Source organism: Myotis yumanensis, unplaced genomic scaffold, assembly GCF_028538775.1.
Source record: "Myotis yumanensis isolate MYYU_CA2020_CCGP unplaced genomic scaffold, mMyoYum1.0.hap1 SCAF_5, whole genome shotgun sequence".
Lineage (NCBI taxonomy): Eukaryota > Metazoa > Chordata > Mammalia > Chiroptera > Vespertilionidae > Myotis > Myotis yumanensis.
Window position 1 is genome coordinate 63,601,125 of NW_027223756.1, and position 13,489 is coordinate 63,614,613.

The following is a 13,489-nucleotide window of genomic DNA, read 5'->3' on the forward strand; positions in this document are numbered from 1 at the left end:
CTGTTAACCTCAAATTGAAAGACACATCTAAAACTGGAGTCCTCCCCTACTTATTGTTACCAGTGTCCCCATCCTTGGGTCACTCTATTACTCAGAATAGAAACCTCGCAGTCAGTCATCTTGGGCTCTTCCTTCATCCTCATCTTTTTTTTTTTTTTTTTTTTTTGATTAAATCTTTATTGTTCAGATTATTACATTAGTTACTCTTTTTTCCCACCATAACTCCCCTCCACCCAGTTCCAACCCCACCCTCTGCCCTCACTCCCCACCCACTGTCCTCATCCATAGGTGCACGATTGTTGTCTAATCTCTTCACTCACCCCACACGCCTTTCTCCCCGCCCCCCAAGAATAGTCAGTCCATTCCCTTTCTATGTCCCTGATTCTATTACAATCACCAGTTCATCAGATTATTTATTCACTAGATTTTTAGATTCACTTGTTGATAGATGTGTATTTGTTCTTCATAATTTGTATCTTTACCTTTTTCTTCTTCTTCCTCTTCTTACAGGATACCTTTCAGCATTTCATATAATACTGGTTTGGTGGTGATGAACTCCTTTAGCTTTTTCTTATCTGTGAAGCTCTTTATCTGGCCTTCACTTCTGAATGATAGCTTTGCTGGATAAAGTAGTCTTGGTTGTAGGTTCTTGGTATTCATCACTTTGAATATTTCTTGCCATTCCCTTCTGGCCTGCAAAGTTTCTGTTGAGAAATCAGCTGACAGTCGTATGGGTACTCCCTTGTAGGTAACTGATTTTCTTTCTCTTGCTGCTTTTAGGATTCTCTCTTTGTCTTTTGCTCTTGGCATTTTAATTATGATGTGTCTTGGTGTGGTCCTCTTTGGATTCCTTTTGTTTGGGGTTCTCTGTGCTTCCTGGACTTGGAAGTCTATTCCTTTCACCAGGTAGGGGAAGTTTTCTGTCATTATTTCTTCAAATAGGTTTTCAATATCTTGCTCTCTCTCATCTTCTGGCACCCCTATAATTCGGATGTTGGTACGCTTGAAGCTGTCCCAGAGGCTCCTTACACTATCTTCATATTTTCGGATTCTTTTTTCATTTTGCTTTTCCAGTTGGGTGTTTTTTGCTTCTTTGTATTTCAAATCTTTGACTTGATCCTTGCGACCCTCTGGTCTGCTGTTGGGAGTCTGTATAATATTCTTTATTTCAGTCAGTGTATGCTTAATTTCTAGTTGGTCCTTTATCACAACATCGAGGGTCTCATTAGATTTCTTGAGGATCTCATTACATTTATCGGCGGTCTTACCAGTCTTTTCGAGGGCTTCTAAACAGTTCTTTAAAGACCTTAAAAGTGTGGTTTTGAACTCTATATCCAACAGTTTGCTTTCCTCCAATTCTGTCGTTTGTGTCCTGTTTCTTTGTCTCGGCATTTTTTTATGCTTCACTGTGTCGATAGAGTGCCTTTCTGTGCTAAGTGTCCCAATTACCTAAGGTAGACACTCTTGGTGCACCCCCTTGTGGGCTTTGTGCACAGTCTTGTTGTGGTTAAGCCTTGATTGTTGTAGTTATCACTGTGAGGAATTGACCTCCAGGTCAATTGGCTGTGAGAATCAGCTGTGTCTGCGGTGGGAGAACTTCTGTGCTGGAGACACCCCTCTGGGGCTAGACTTGCTTCAATGGGGCTTTGGTGCTCACTGAGTCTGCCTCCTGAGTGTGTCTTTTATGGTTCCACGGAGCTTAAAGCTGGATGGTCCCACTCTGACCTCTGGGCTTCCTGGCTCCTGGATCTCTAGGGAGGTGCTAATCCAGCCTTTGCCTGAGGCTATCCAGCAAAAGCCTCCCTGCAGGGCTTGGGCGGGGCGGGTCCCACGGGATCAACAGGGCGGGGTTAGCAATTATGGCTGCTCTCAGTCTTGCCCTCAGAGGCTCTGCTTCTCAGTGTCCCAGTAGTCGCTGCAAGCCCCACGGAGAGAAAGCTGCCCTAGGGTTCTGAGCGATGCCAGATAGTCCCGCTTCTCCTGTATGAGTCTGGGTCCTTAGAGACTCGCCTGGAACTGGAGCTCAGAGCCTGAGACTCCCTCCCGATTGAAAACAACCGCGCCCTCAGCCTCCAGCCCGCTCCACATGCACTCCGAACCTTAGTATTTTACTTCAGCACTGCGCCTCCTCTGAGCCTCGGTATGCTTTTCTCTTTCCTCCTAGTTGTAGAACATCCACTCAGCCAGCTTTCCTGTGGTTCTGGATGATGTCCGTTCCGTCTTTTAGTTGTATTTTTGAAGTGGTTGTTCGAGGCAGCAAACTCCCGTGTTTACCTATGCCGCCATCTTGGTTTCTCCCATCCTCATCTTTCTGTAGCCAATCATTTATGGTCCCTGTTTTTTTCTTATACCGAGGGTTGACAACTGGTGGCTCATATGTCTGCACACATCTCTACGTATATATGTATGTGTGTACATACGAATGAATATATATGTACATATGTATGTATGATGTATGTATGTATGTATGTACTGAGTCAGAAGAGCTTTTTTTTAAAAAAAAAAATTAAATCAGTATACCTTTAGGTGGGACATGTACTTTCTAGTTAGTCATTGCCTTATCCTCCTCTATTTTCTCCAGTGCTCTTCTTCTGTTTCTCGTTTACAAAGATTAACTGAATTGCTTAAGAATGAAATGAAATTTTATTTGTGGAAAAATAAGATTGGTAGCATCAAGGTGTCCTTTGGTTTGCATTTTCTAAGTAATTTGATATAAGCATTGGGGTGATACTTTTTTCTTTGCATATAGAATGAAATCATCATACATTATAAAAATCCAGCAGTTCCAGTCAGAATTTAAATCATGGAAACTCTCCATAGGATCTCAGATTTTGGGGGGAAGAGATTATTATTATTTTTCTAGTAAGACTAATTACTATAAAAAAGAGCATTGGTGAATTGGGGATAGGAAAGAATGCTTTCCTTAGTTTAGGTGGGAATGTTGCCTCCTTTGGAAAAGTCTCTGGAGCTTACCCTGCTGGATGCTCTCAGCTTATTTCAATTTGGGTAAAGTCCCCAGATGACATCACTTGGGTAAACTCCGAGATTCTATTAATTTGATGGTACCACTATCCTCATAGCTATTCCCCACCTCTTATATATACCAAGCATATGATTTGCTGGGTTATGTGGTTTGGGTTAAAACAAGGCGGACCTTGCCAACATTTATAAATTTAAGAATAACTTCTATTTTGCCCTCATATACACAGAGCCATAAGTCACTAAAACATCTGGATGAAAACAAAAAACCTCAGCAAAAATATTGGATTAAAATATCTATTTTTTACTGATTTCTTTTGAAAGTCTCAGACAAATGTGTGTATTTGTGGTGCTGAAGTTTGCTGAATTCAAATTTGTACTGGATCAACAAACCACTTATTATCAAGATTTCTGTTTTACATATATAAGTTTGAGCTACTTTAGAAACAAACCCAATATCAACATCTCCAAATCAAATGTGATTCAGAAGAGTTCAATTTTAAATGTGAAGCTTTGGGAATATTTAATCCCATTTATTTAACTTTTAAAAATTTGTATATCAGAGTGTATTAAAATTTATGTTCAATAATCTTTAAAAGAGCTCTTTTAATATGTGTCAAGTAAACACTTGATAAAATAAGAAAGCTCTATAGAAGAGTTTAATTGGCAGCTTTTTTTCTTTACCAGCACATACAATTGATGGCATCCTTTGTTTAGATGAAATATGGTGACACTATATTGTTATGAGGGACTAACTAGGTTAATACATGGAAAAATTTACAATGAGGGTAGCATTTAATAAATGCAAAATAAATATCAGCAACCAGAATTGAGCATGGAGCAAAGACATGGTCTTTGAGTAAAAATGCACTATATCAAGAATGACAAGGCCTTAATTATGACACAGTTTTCCAAGGGCTATATTCCGGCTCAGGGAAAGCCATTCTTTTCTACTTACATGGAGGTCACATTTGAAGAAACCGATGGAACAGCTCGTAATTTGGACTCATCACAGTCAAGCTGTAAATCTCGGCAAAGACATTTCACGGGCACAGAACCGACCGCTGAATAAAGAGGAGGAAGTAAGACATGAGGACAGTGAGGGACCAGGAACAGGAGGGTAATGGAAAGTAAGAAAAAGCTATGAAAATTATTGAGTACAAAGTCTATCATGTCTTACCTAAGCAATTTGGTCAGTGCTTAAATTAAGGTTCCAAAGTTTGCTTTTAACTTGACATTACATGGTGCTAGAACATTAAGATATAAAAATATACAGATTTAAATAGCAGACTGCAATTCTCCTCTAATTTTTTTTAATTTTTGCAAATGAATGAAATAATCTTCTCTTACCTCCAGAGAAAAGCTAGTCTGAGGGTGTTATGATAGTGTGTGATGGCCTTTAATGTCCACATTAAAGCTGCTACTTAAGAATAAAGTGTTTACTGACAATATAATCAAATCTTTAATGGAGGACTAAATCATTTTTAACTATCATGCAGGTGGAGAACTAAATGCTGAGCTATAGTGTTGGTAGATTTTTTTTCCCTAAAAAATTCAGGAATTTTTCAAAGGATTTTAAAATGATCTTTTGGCTTTTGTAGGGATGTAAGAATATCTAAAATGTTATTTATGGGAGTGAATATATTTTTATACAAAGCTATTCTAGTCTTACTAATGGGTGTTGGAAAGAGGGAGAATGGGATATATTCCTTTGGTTATCATGTGGGGCTAGAATGATAGTTTTAAAGATGTGACCCAATATTTCTTAAGTCTACATGAGACTTGCCGTAGTGTGCTCATATAGCTGAAGAGTAAAATGGGATTATTACTAGGTATAATAACTACAGTCTGATCCCTGCCTCTATGAGGAGTAGATGATTACTGAGAGCAATGAGGAATGCTCCCCTTCTACATTTACTTTGAAGCCCTGAACTGCATAGCAGAGGTTAGGGTTACAGGCTTCAATGTCGACAGAGAACAGGTAAAGTAGAACAGACTGTGTCCAGATGTCCCAGTGGATCAGCGTCTCCTAACTGTTGCCATATTAAGAGAGGAACATGTGTAGCTAAGTCAACCAGCTTTCTCCAAGATTTCAGAAGTACAGTGTTTTCTATACAATTACCTATTTTAAAAGTGATAACAGCGAACAACATTTTAAAAGATCAGGACAAACAAACTTTCTATGAGAATTTCCTGCTTGCAGGCTTCAGTTGTGACTTTCACAGTAGACCTTTCAGAGACTAGAACAGTGATGGCGAACCTTTTGAGCTCAGCGTGTCAGCATTTTGAAAAACCCTAACTTAACTCTGGTGCCGTGTCACATATAGAAATGTTTTGATATTTGCAACCATAGTAAAACAAAGACTTATATTTTTGATATTTATTTTATATATTTAAATGCCATTTAACAAAGAAAAATCAACCAAAAAAAATGAGTTCGCATGTCACCTCTGACACACGTGTCATAGGTTCGCCATCACTGGACTAGAACTGTGTCTTAATGGCAGAGTAGAGATTCCCGTGACAAAGCGGGTGGGTGACTGCTCACCAGCACAATTGGCTGCAGCCTTGGAAATAGGAAGGGTTCTCCTTTGCTCAGATACTGGCTGGTGACAGCTGTACTTCCTCTCCTCCCAAATAACTCTGCAGACACCTTTACAAGATCACGAGAGATCAAGATCATAGCTTAGGATCTGTGTTTTTTGTAAACAGAGACTCTGCCAAGAACTTTTCAACAGCTTTATAGTGGTAAGTGACCGCTTTGGTTATGAGTCTCTGAAAACTGATTCCGTCTCTTCACGTAAAAGCCCTTCCAGCGTGAGTGTGTTTATGTTGTGGGGAAGGAACGGTGAGGGTTTGTTTGGCAGGAAGATGAAGGTCCTGGGAGTGAGAGTAAGAAGGGCAGTGAGATTAGCTTAACTCCAGTGGTTATCAAATGGGTATGCTTTTAGATTATGCTAAAATGCTAATTGAAAATATGATAAAAATGGTTTGAACAGGAAATTTCCACTATGTTAAAATAGAAAAGGATGAGCAATGCACCAGCTAGTTAATGAAATAATGGCTGAATAAAGAATTCTTTCCAAATCTCTGTACTTTCTAAATCCCTCAAATGTAAACTTTATTAATACACTAGTTAACAGTAGACATATGTTTTTTGTGACACTCTTCTTGAGAGGTACACTTTATAAACGTGAGCTCCTCACATTCTGTCATTCAGCCAAAAATGATAAGCCCTCCTCAGTTTAATTTCCAATAAATCCTTATAACAATCTCATTCAGATAAAGTGGCACAATAGGAACCTTAATTCAAGTATCACGCCCAAATTTTACACTACACTTTCTATCTCATTTTACATTGCTTGCTTTTAAGTTTCAAAAAGATATTTAATTATTGCCACCTCTCCTTGAATTGTCTTTAAAAATAATTAAAAGCATATATTTGTTCTTTACTAAGTACCGATAAAAAATCACCTCTGTATTTTTGATACATCATTTATTGTATAGCTCCATTTCTGTTGTGTAATATTACTTGTGACAAATTTCTCTCAGAGTTCAGGTTCAGGCAAAAATTAATTTCTCTTGCTTACTTGATCGGTTTTCCTCCCATTTGTTTGCTTTTACTTTAGAAACCAGACTATGAAAGCCATGTAGCCTATTTTCCCCCTCTTTGACCTAATGACTGCAAAATTCAGAACTAAGCTTTGGATGCAGCTACTGAACTTTTCTCAGCGAAGATTTCCTTATTTTCCTTTTCCATTCCTTTTCCTACTCACCTTTGAACTTTTGTCTTTTATGTTATGTTAATGGTTTAAGTCTGTTAGTAGCCATAGTTTTATTGTGAACTGCCTAAAGCCTTTTGGGAATAGGTGAGATATAAAAATATTTAATGAAACATTTTTTTATTTTTAAAATTTCTTTATTGATTAAGGTATTACATATGTGTCCTTATCCCCCTATTGCCCCCCCCCACCCCCACACTCATGCCCTCACCCCCCTGTTGTCAGTGTTCATTGGTTAGGCTTATATGCATGCATACAAGTCCTTTGGTTGATCTCTCCCCCTTACCCCCACCCTCCCCTATCTTCCCTCTGAGGTTTGATGGTCTGATCGATGCTTCTCTGTCTCTGGATCTTATGAAAAGTATACATAAAACAAAAAGAAAAGAAAAACTATGTTTTGAGAAATGTGGCTTAATTCATTGTTATTTTTTCATTATATTAGCAGTTAAATTATACCTGTTAACTTTTTTCTTTCCCCAAAGCTTTTAGCTTTTCAATGATCTAGTAATTTGGTCTTCATATTCTGGGAAACAACATGAGGCTGAGACAGACTGCTGAGTAGCCTGTGAGACTTGTGGGAAGAATGTACACCCCCTTAAACGGGATTGCTAGTAGTTTTTATTAATCTCATTTGAGTAGTAAAGACAGAAATGTTAAAAATTAAGACAAAAGCTATAATTGACAATTTGTGGTAGAACATAAAGGAAACAAAAATAGTAAAGTACCCCTCCCCACAACCCCTGCTTTTTAATTGTGGTTTTTTGTTTTGTTTTGTTTGTTTGTTTAAATGTTTTTATTGATTTCAGAGAGGAAGGGAAAGGGAGAGAGAGATAGAAACATCAATGATGTGAGAGAATCAGCTGCCTCCTGCACACCCTTTACTGGGGATTGAGCCCACAACCCGGGCATATGCCCTTAACTGGAATTGAACCTGGGACCCTTCAGTCCACAGGCTTAGACTCTATCCATTGAGCCAAACCAGCTAGGGCTCAACTGAGGTTTTGAAAAGCTAGAATGAAAATTACAATTCCAAGGTGCAAATTTACATTGGCACAATTTATTAGAATAGACTAAATTTATTTAAAGGAATTTATTTATTTAAAGGAATTTATAGATCTTCCTGATCTAAAATATTAAAGGCTTAATCCTCAAGGTTATGCCCTCCCATACCCCCTCTAGAGTTTTTGTAAGTTTTTGATATATCATTAAACATGGGAGGTTATAATTAATAAGGCCTTTTTCTGTAGCTCTAAAGCATAGTTTAGACCTCAGAAGATTTTTCACTTACAAGATTTAAAATCCAAATAGCTTTATGCTCTTCTATTTTCAGTTTCCTTTATATCGGAGTTTATAGTGACTGTAAAAAGGGGACATATAAAATGGCAACCTTGACTGACAGTCATTTTATTTACAACAATACCTAGTATGATTTATTACTTTTACAGTTAAGATCCCTGAGTCATTTTTATATAAACTTTTCAAATTAAGACTGCATATCTAATAGAGTTTGCAACAGGAAAACTATAATTAGCCTTTTTAAAAAAAATGTTGGATCCAACTTTGAAAGACATGGTGTCCCATGAACTCATGGAAAAGGAGACTCAACTCCTCTGGTTACTTACAACATTTCGGTGTTTCTGACTCAAAGAGATATGGGAAGGCCGTTCTGTTATAATTGATAAAATTTTTCTCCATTTGCAAAAACCATCCATTGTTGTCTCCTAAAATAAAAATCAGAGAGCAGAAAAGTTGAAGAACACAGAAATATTCTGGTGTGTTGGGGGAAATAGGTTCTCACTTTAAAATTAATGAGTGATTCTCAAACTGAGTGAGATAAACATTTTCTGGGAACTTGTTACAAATGTGAATTTCTGGGCCCCACTTCTATAGATCCTGATGTTATATGTCAGAGATGGGTCTCCTAGTCTCCATATTTAATAGATACTGGAGGTGATTCTTTGGACCATACTTTAAGATACAGTACTTTAGATGTACTGAAACATGACACACTGTTCTTGGCATGTTAATTATGATTCCCTCTATCTTCTTCAATATGAAAACTGATGTTGGAGATGTTTTAACATGGATAGATGGTCATGATAGTTAAAAAAGAAAGGAAACAACAAGAGTTATTGAGAGGCAAATGCATATGGATGGTGAGTCACCAAAGGGATAGATTATGAGAGATGTGGCCATTGTATCAGCTGCAATAGTGGATAGTACAGATGAACTCACTCAACCTCCATTCAACACCTCCTTGCCTGACATGTTCCTATAGAGCAGAGGCTGAAAAGCTTACAGCATTTCACAGCTCCTTCATAGCCAGGGTTTGGGGTGCACTCACTCGTATTTTGGTTAGTAGAAGACACTTGGGGAGCTCAAGTGGAATCTCACGAATGAGAACAAAGTAGTGCATTTTATTCTGACCCCATGCGTCTCAGTTTAGTTTAGTTTTGTGGTCTCATTGTAGGAATGTTGGTGATACTTTTCAGCATTTCTCTGCTTCTCCCATATGGATTCTGGGGATAGACTCAAGAGCCTTCTGAAGCGTTCTGCTCCACTGGGATCCAGAATCATCTATTTGTGACATTGGCTGTCAGGTTTTGAAATTTATGGCATGAAAATGTGTCTTTTTCCTGATTTGGCTGAGTTTGTTGAGTTTTGCAAGTTTTTAATTTTAAAAACTTGGTTCATATCTTTAGATATAAAGGAGAAAAAATTCTGTGAGAGATTTTAATTCTCCCATTTTAACAGAGAAATTGAATATTAGCACTTAACATTGAGAGAAATAATATTTAGCAAGTGCCTACTACACTGTACTGGGTACTTTATTTTATCCTCATGATTACTATATTTGGTCATTGCTGTCATCACCATTTACAGATAAAAAACTGATTTTGAGAAGTTTAAGGGATTCACTAAGAAACATAATTATTTAAAATAATTAAAGAATTAAAACAGTTATTTTATTTTATTTTCTAGGCCAAAGAAATTATTTTAACAGTAGAAGTCCAACTTTTGTGTGACATCAGGTTTATTGATTTTAGAGAGAGAGGAAAGGGTGGGGGGGGGGGGAGAGAGAGAGAGAGAGAGAGAGAGAGAGATGCTTTTCAATGTATTCATTGGTTGATTCTTATATGTGCCCTGTCTGGGGATTGAACCTGCAAACTTTGGTGTATATGGACGACACTCTAACCAACCAAGTTCCACGTTCAGGGCTAAATATTTGATTGTTACTATTTGTTTTTCAGTTACCTATTTCATTTCCATTATTGAGGCTCCTACATCAAAATTATGTGAATTACACAAAAATTCATTTATATAACAAACAAGTCATTATTAACTGGAATTTAAACTCATCATTATCATTATTGATGGAATGGGTGAAAATGTTGCAAATCACTAAGGTACTATGAAAAAATCAACTTAAAAATAAATTAATTTTCATAGTAGTGTTATAAACTTTTATACGTGGACAAATTAGAAATAAAATATGTGAGTAAGGTAAATTGCTTGGCTCTTTCTATGTTGAGGCATTGATTATTTTTATAAATAATTCTGTGTGTTTGTCTGTAGAGTAAGGGTGAAAAGTGGGCTTGCAGGTTTCTGAAGGCCTTAACCCTGCAGGCCGCCAGTGCTGTGGCGCTTTGTAGGAGGAGGAGGAGGTGCACATACATGTTCATGTTCATGTTCCTGACCTCAGAAGACAGCAATGGAAAGTAGGTGAGGCAATGGCACTCCAGAACACAGGGCTATTTCTGTGGGTGGTGCTTGACTGCTGCTATGAAATTCATGAGATGAGGAGGTTGGCTGACTGCCAGAACATGTTAATATTTCTGTGTGTGTGTGTGTGTGTGTGTGTTTTTTTTTTTAAAGCAGGCCCCATATTTAACTGGACTTCCACAAATGAACTATTTCAAATTTGCTGCATTTTTACCATTCATAGTGTGCAGTGATTAAAATCATGGGCTTTGTGCTCTCTCCTAATCCTTTGCCCCCACCATCAACTCTCTTGCCCTTCTTCTATTTTAAGGGATTCACTCTAAGTGGCCTTAATTGAAACATTTCAGTCCAACAAATCCAAATGATGTAGTTATGTTGCTTTTCTTCTCTGTCTCTGTCTCTGTCTCTTTCTTAATCCTCCTCCTTCCTTCTCCTTTTGTACCCTATTTTACCTTTACACCTCCCTCCGCCCCCCACCCCCCAACACACAGTTCAAAAAAAAAAGGAAAGGAGAACAGAAGTGATGTCAGAAAGGAAGCGGGGGATTTAGAATGCAGAAGGAGACAGGACAAACCTGCTTATATTTCCCCAAGTCACAGTAGTATGTGTGGAGATCTCTTTTTAAACAACAACATCTTCAAACAAACAAGCTTTTTAGTAATTCTCTTTTGGCTTCCTCTCTGCCTTCCCAAAGCATTTTCTTCCTCCCACAAGAAGGCAGGTCTATAGAACTTAGGGAATGTAGCCAAAACCGCAAAGTTGGAAAGTTAGCATTTTTAAGAAAACAGTTTTTGGTATATGTGTTTCTATATTTTAAATCCTGTATCTTTATATTTTAAGAATGTATGGGGCAATGAACTGAATGGATTTTCACACTTTAGCAATGATCCCACTGAAATTTGATCCTTTGATTTTTTTTTTTTTGAGACATCGTGGGTTAATATAAAGAGCACTGTACTAAGAGAATATTGCTAGGGGCTTTGCTTTCCAGTACGTATTGGTAGTACTATATGAATAGCATTGTTAAACATATATACATTGACTAAGAAATATATTTTTTAGCTAAAAAGGAATGTAATGTTGCTGGGAATAAAAATTAATGGCATAGATGAATAAAAATCTGGTCTTAATAGATATTTGCTAATTGAATGAATGAATGAATGGGTAAATGAATGGAAGAATGGACGATGCAGCTCTGTCCTCACAGATACTTAGAGAAAAACCAGTTTCTCTTATGCTACAATAAAATTCTGGAATCTGGGGTACTTACTAAAAACACAGGTTTTCTGGCTCCTCTACCGTGGATTCTGATTTATTTGGTAAGCCGGGGGGCCTACACTTCTATTTTCCATAAGTACCTTAGGTGAGTCTTAGAACAAGTTTTGGGAGAACTATATTATGAGATTCACCTCAGTCAGTCTTCTCACGCTGCAGTGGAGGACAGCTAGCTTTGTCAATGGAAAGCTGTCAACCAGAAGCAGCATATTTCTTTTCTCTAGCAGACTTGCTGATTGTCAACAATCAGGTGGTCCAAACAATCCAAATAAGATTAATGCAAGTGGCCCCTAATTTAAGGGCAATTTGCTTATAGCTCTTTTGTTACACTTACTGTAATTGTTTCACACTATGCTTATTTATAGAGTATTACCCAAAAATGTATACACACACTTTGAATAATTAAAAAGGCAGTATTTTCTAAAATACATTACATTTTCAAAATTGAGCTGATGGCTGTTACAGTGTGTATACATTTTTTGGGGGATGGAAATGGGACAGTCCAGCATCTTCTCTCTCTCTTTTCCAGAGTATGCCTGCACCTCTCCTCCTTCTTTTGTCCCTCAAAGTGATACTGTTATACTTAACCTAGTTATTAATAACAGGAAAGGAGCAAAGGGAAGGCCACATATCATAGGCGAGTCATGTGGGCAGCTTCACCAGGAAGCGAAAGCTCTACACTCCCCAAGCAGCCACCAGTCTATTCCCTGCAGATCTCTGGGGAAAGGGACTGGACAGGGAGGAAGAGAGGCACATGCCCGGTAAAGTTGGGGTGATGTCAGGAAGGTACTTGTCTGTCAGTCACACCTGGGAACAGGTCATTGGCCAGAATAGGTGTGGCCACTGCAAGGGCTTGAAATTTGAGATTTTAATCCCCTGAAAAGAAGTTCGATCTCAGGCTCTTGTGCTCTTGGTGTGTTGTGCTCTCTTGCATTGGTCCACATGGCCCCCACACAGGGGACTCATGGACTGTAACTCACCTAATGCCGAACTGACCGGCTGCAACATGAAACAGAAACGCTGGACACTGGCTTTGCTTTTAGCTGTACTATATCCCCAGCTACACTTCTTCCAGGACTGGATTAAGGGACAGGGGACTTTGGAAATCCAGGGATGTAATTCCACGCAAATAAAATCACTCATCCTCTTGTGATTTTTATCAGGGGAGTCTCAGAAAATTCTTTTTCTTGAGATATCGTAAGGATCCCCCCCGACACCCTCCAGCACTCAGTGGGGAAAGGGTTACCTCAACTTCCCTGTTAACAAAAACACATACATCTCTCCCTCTTTTTCCTAAGCTCCAAGGGCCCTTCTACTACTTCTTTAACTTTCTAAATAAACGTTCCCTTATTTTTTTTTAAAAAGGGGGAAAGTCCAAGTTTCTTGCATGCACTAATTTGTCACGGTGCTATATTAGGCTTTTTCAAGTAGTTTCCCAGGATTCTCCTTGACAAGAGAGTTCTGTGGTAACATATGTGTGAGAAATACTGCATTTTCTCTTCCCACATGGAATTAATAATACATGCCAGTATGATGAAAGGCAGCAAAGAAATATCTTTAATTTTGTTGAACCCTTTTAATAAGATACCACGCAGTTTTGAAAGTGTTTGCTTTTGCGTATGCACAGGAGAGAGTAAGTCTAGCTCAGTAATTTTCAAAGTGTAGACTCAGGACCAGCAGTTTCACCATTTCTTTTGAACTTAAATGCAAAGCAAATCCTTGGGCTCCAC

The 13,489-nt window shown here is 38.1% G+C and overlaps 1 protein-coding gene across 1 annotated transcript in view; it reads right to left on the reverse strand.

The window, feature by feature from the left end:
- Positions 1-13,489, reverse strand: part of RXFP1 (relaxin family peptide receptor 1) — an 84,927-nt gene that overhangs the window by 35,045 nt on the left and 36,393 nt on the right. Inside the window, exons 3-4 of the mRNA XM_070415403.1 lie at positions 8,384-8,482; positions 3,938-4,043 (exon numbers count right to left, since the gene is read on the reverse strand). Of these exons, the coding sequence (XP_070271504.1) occupies positions 3,938-4,043; positions 8,384-8,482 (205 nt within the window). The remainder of the gene's footprint in view (positions 1-3,937; positions 4,044-8,383; positions 8,483-13,489) is intronic.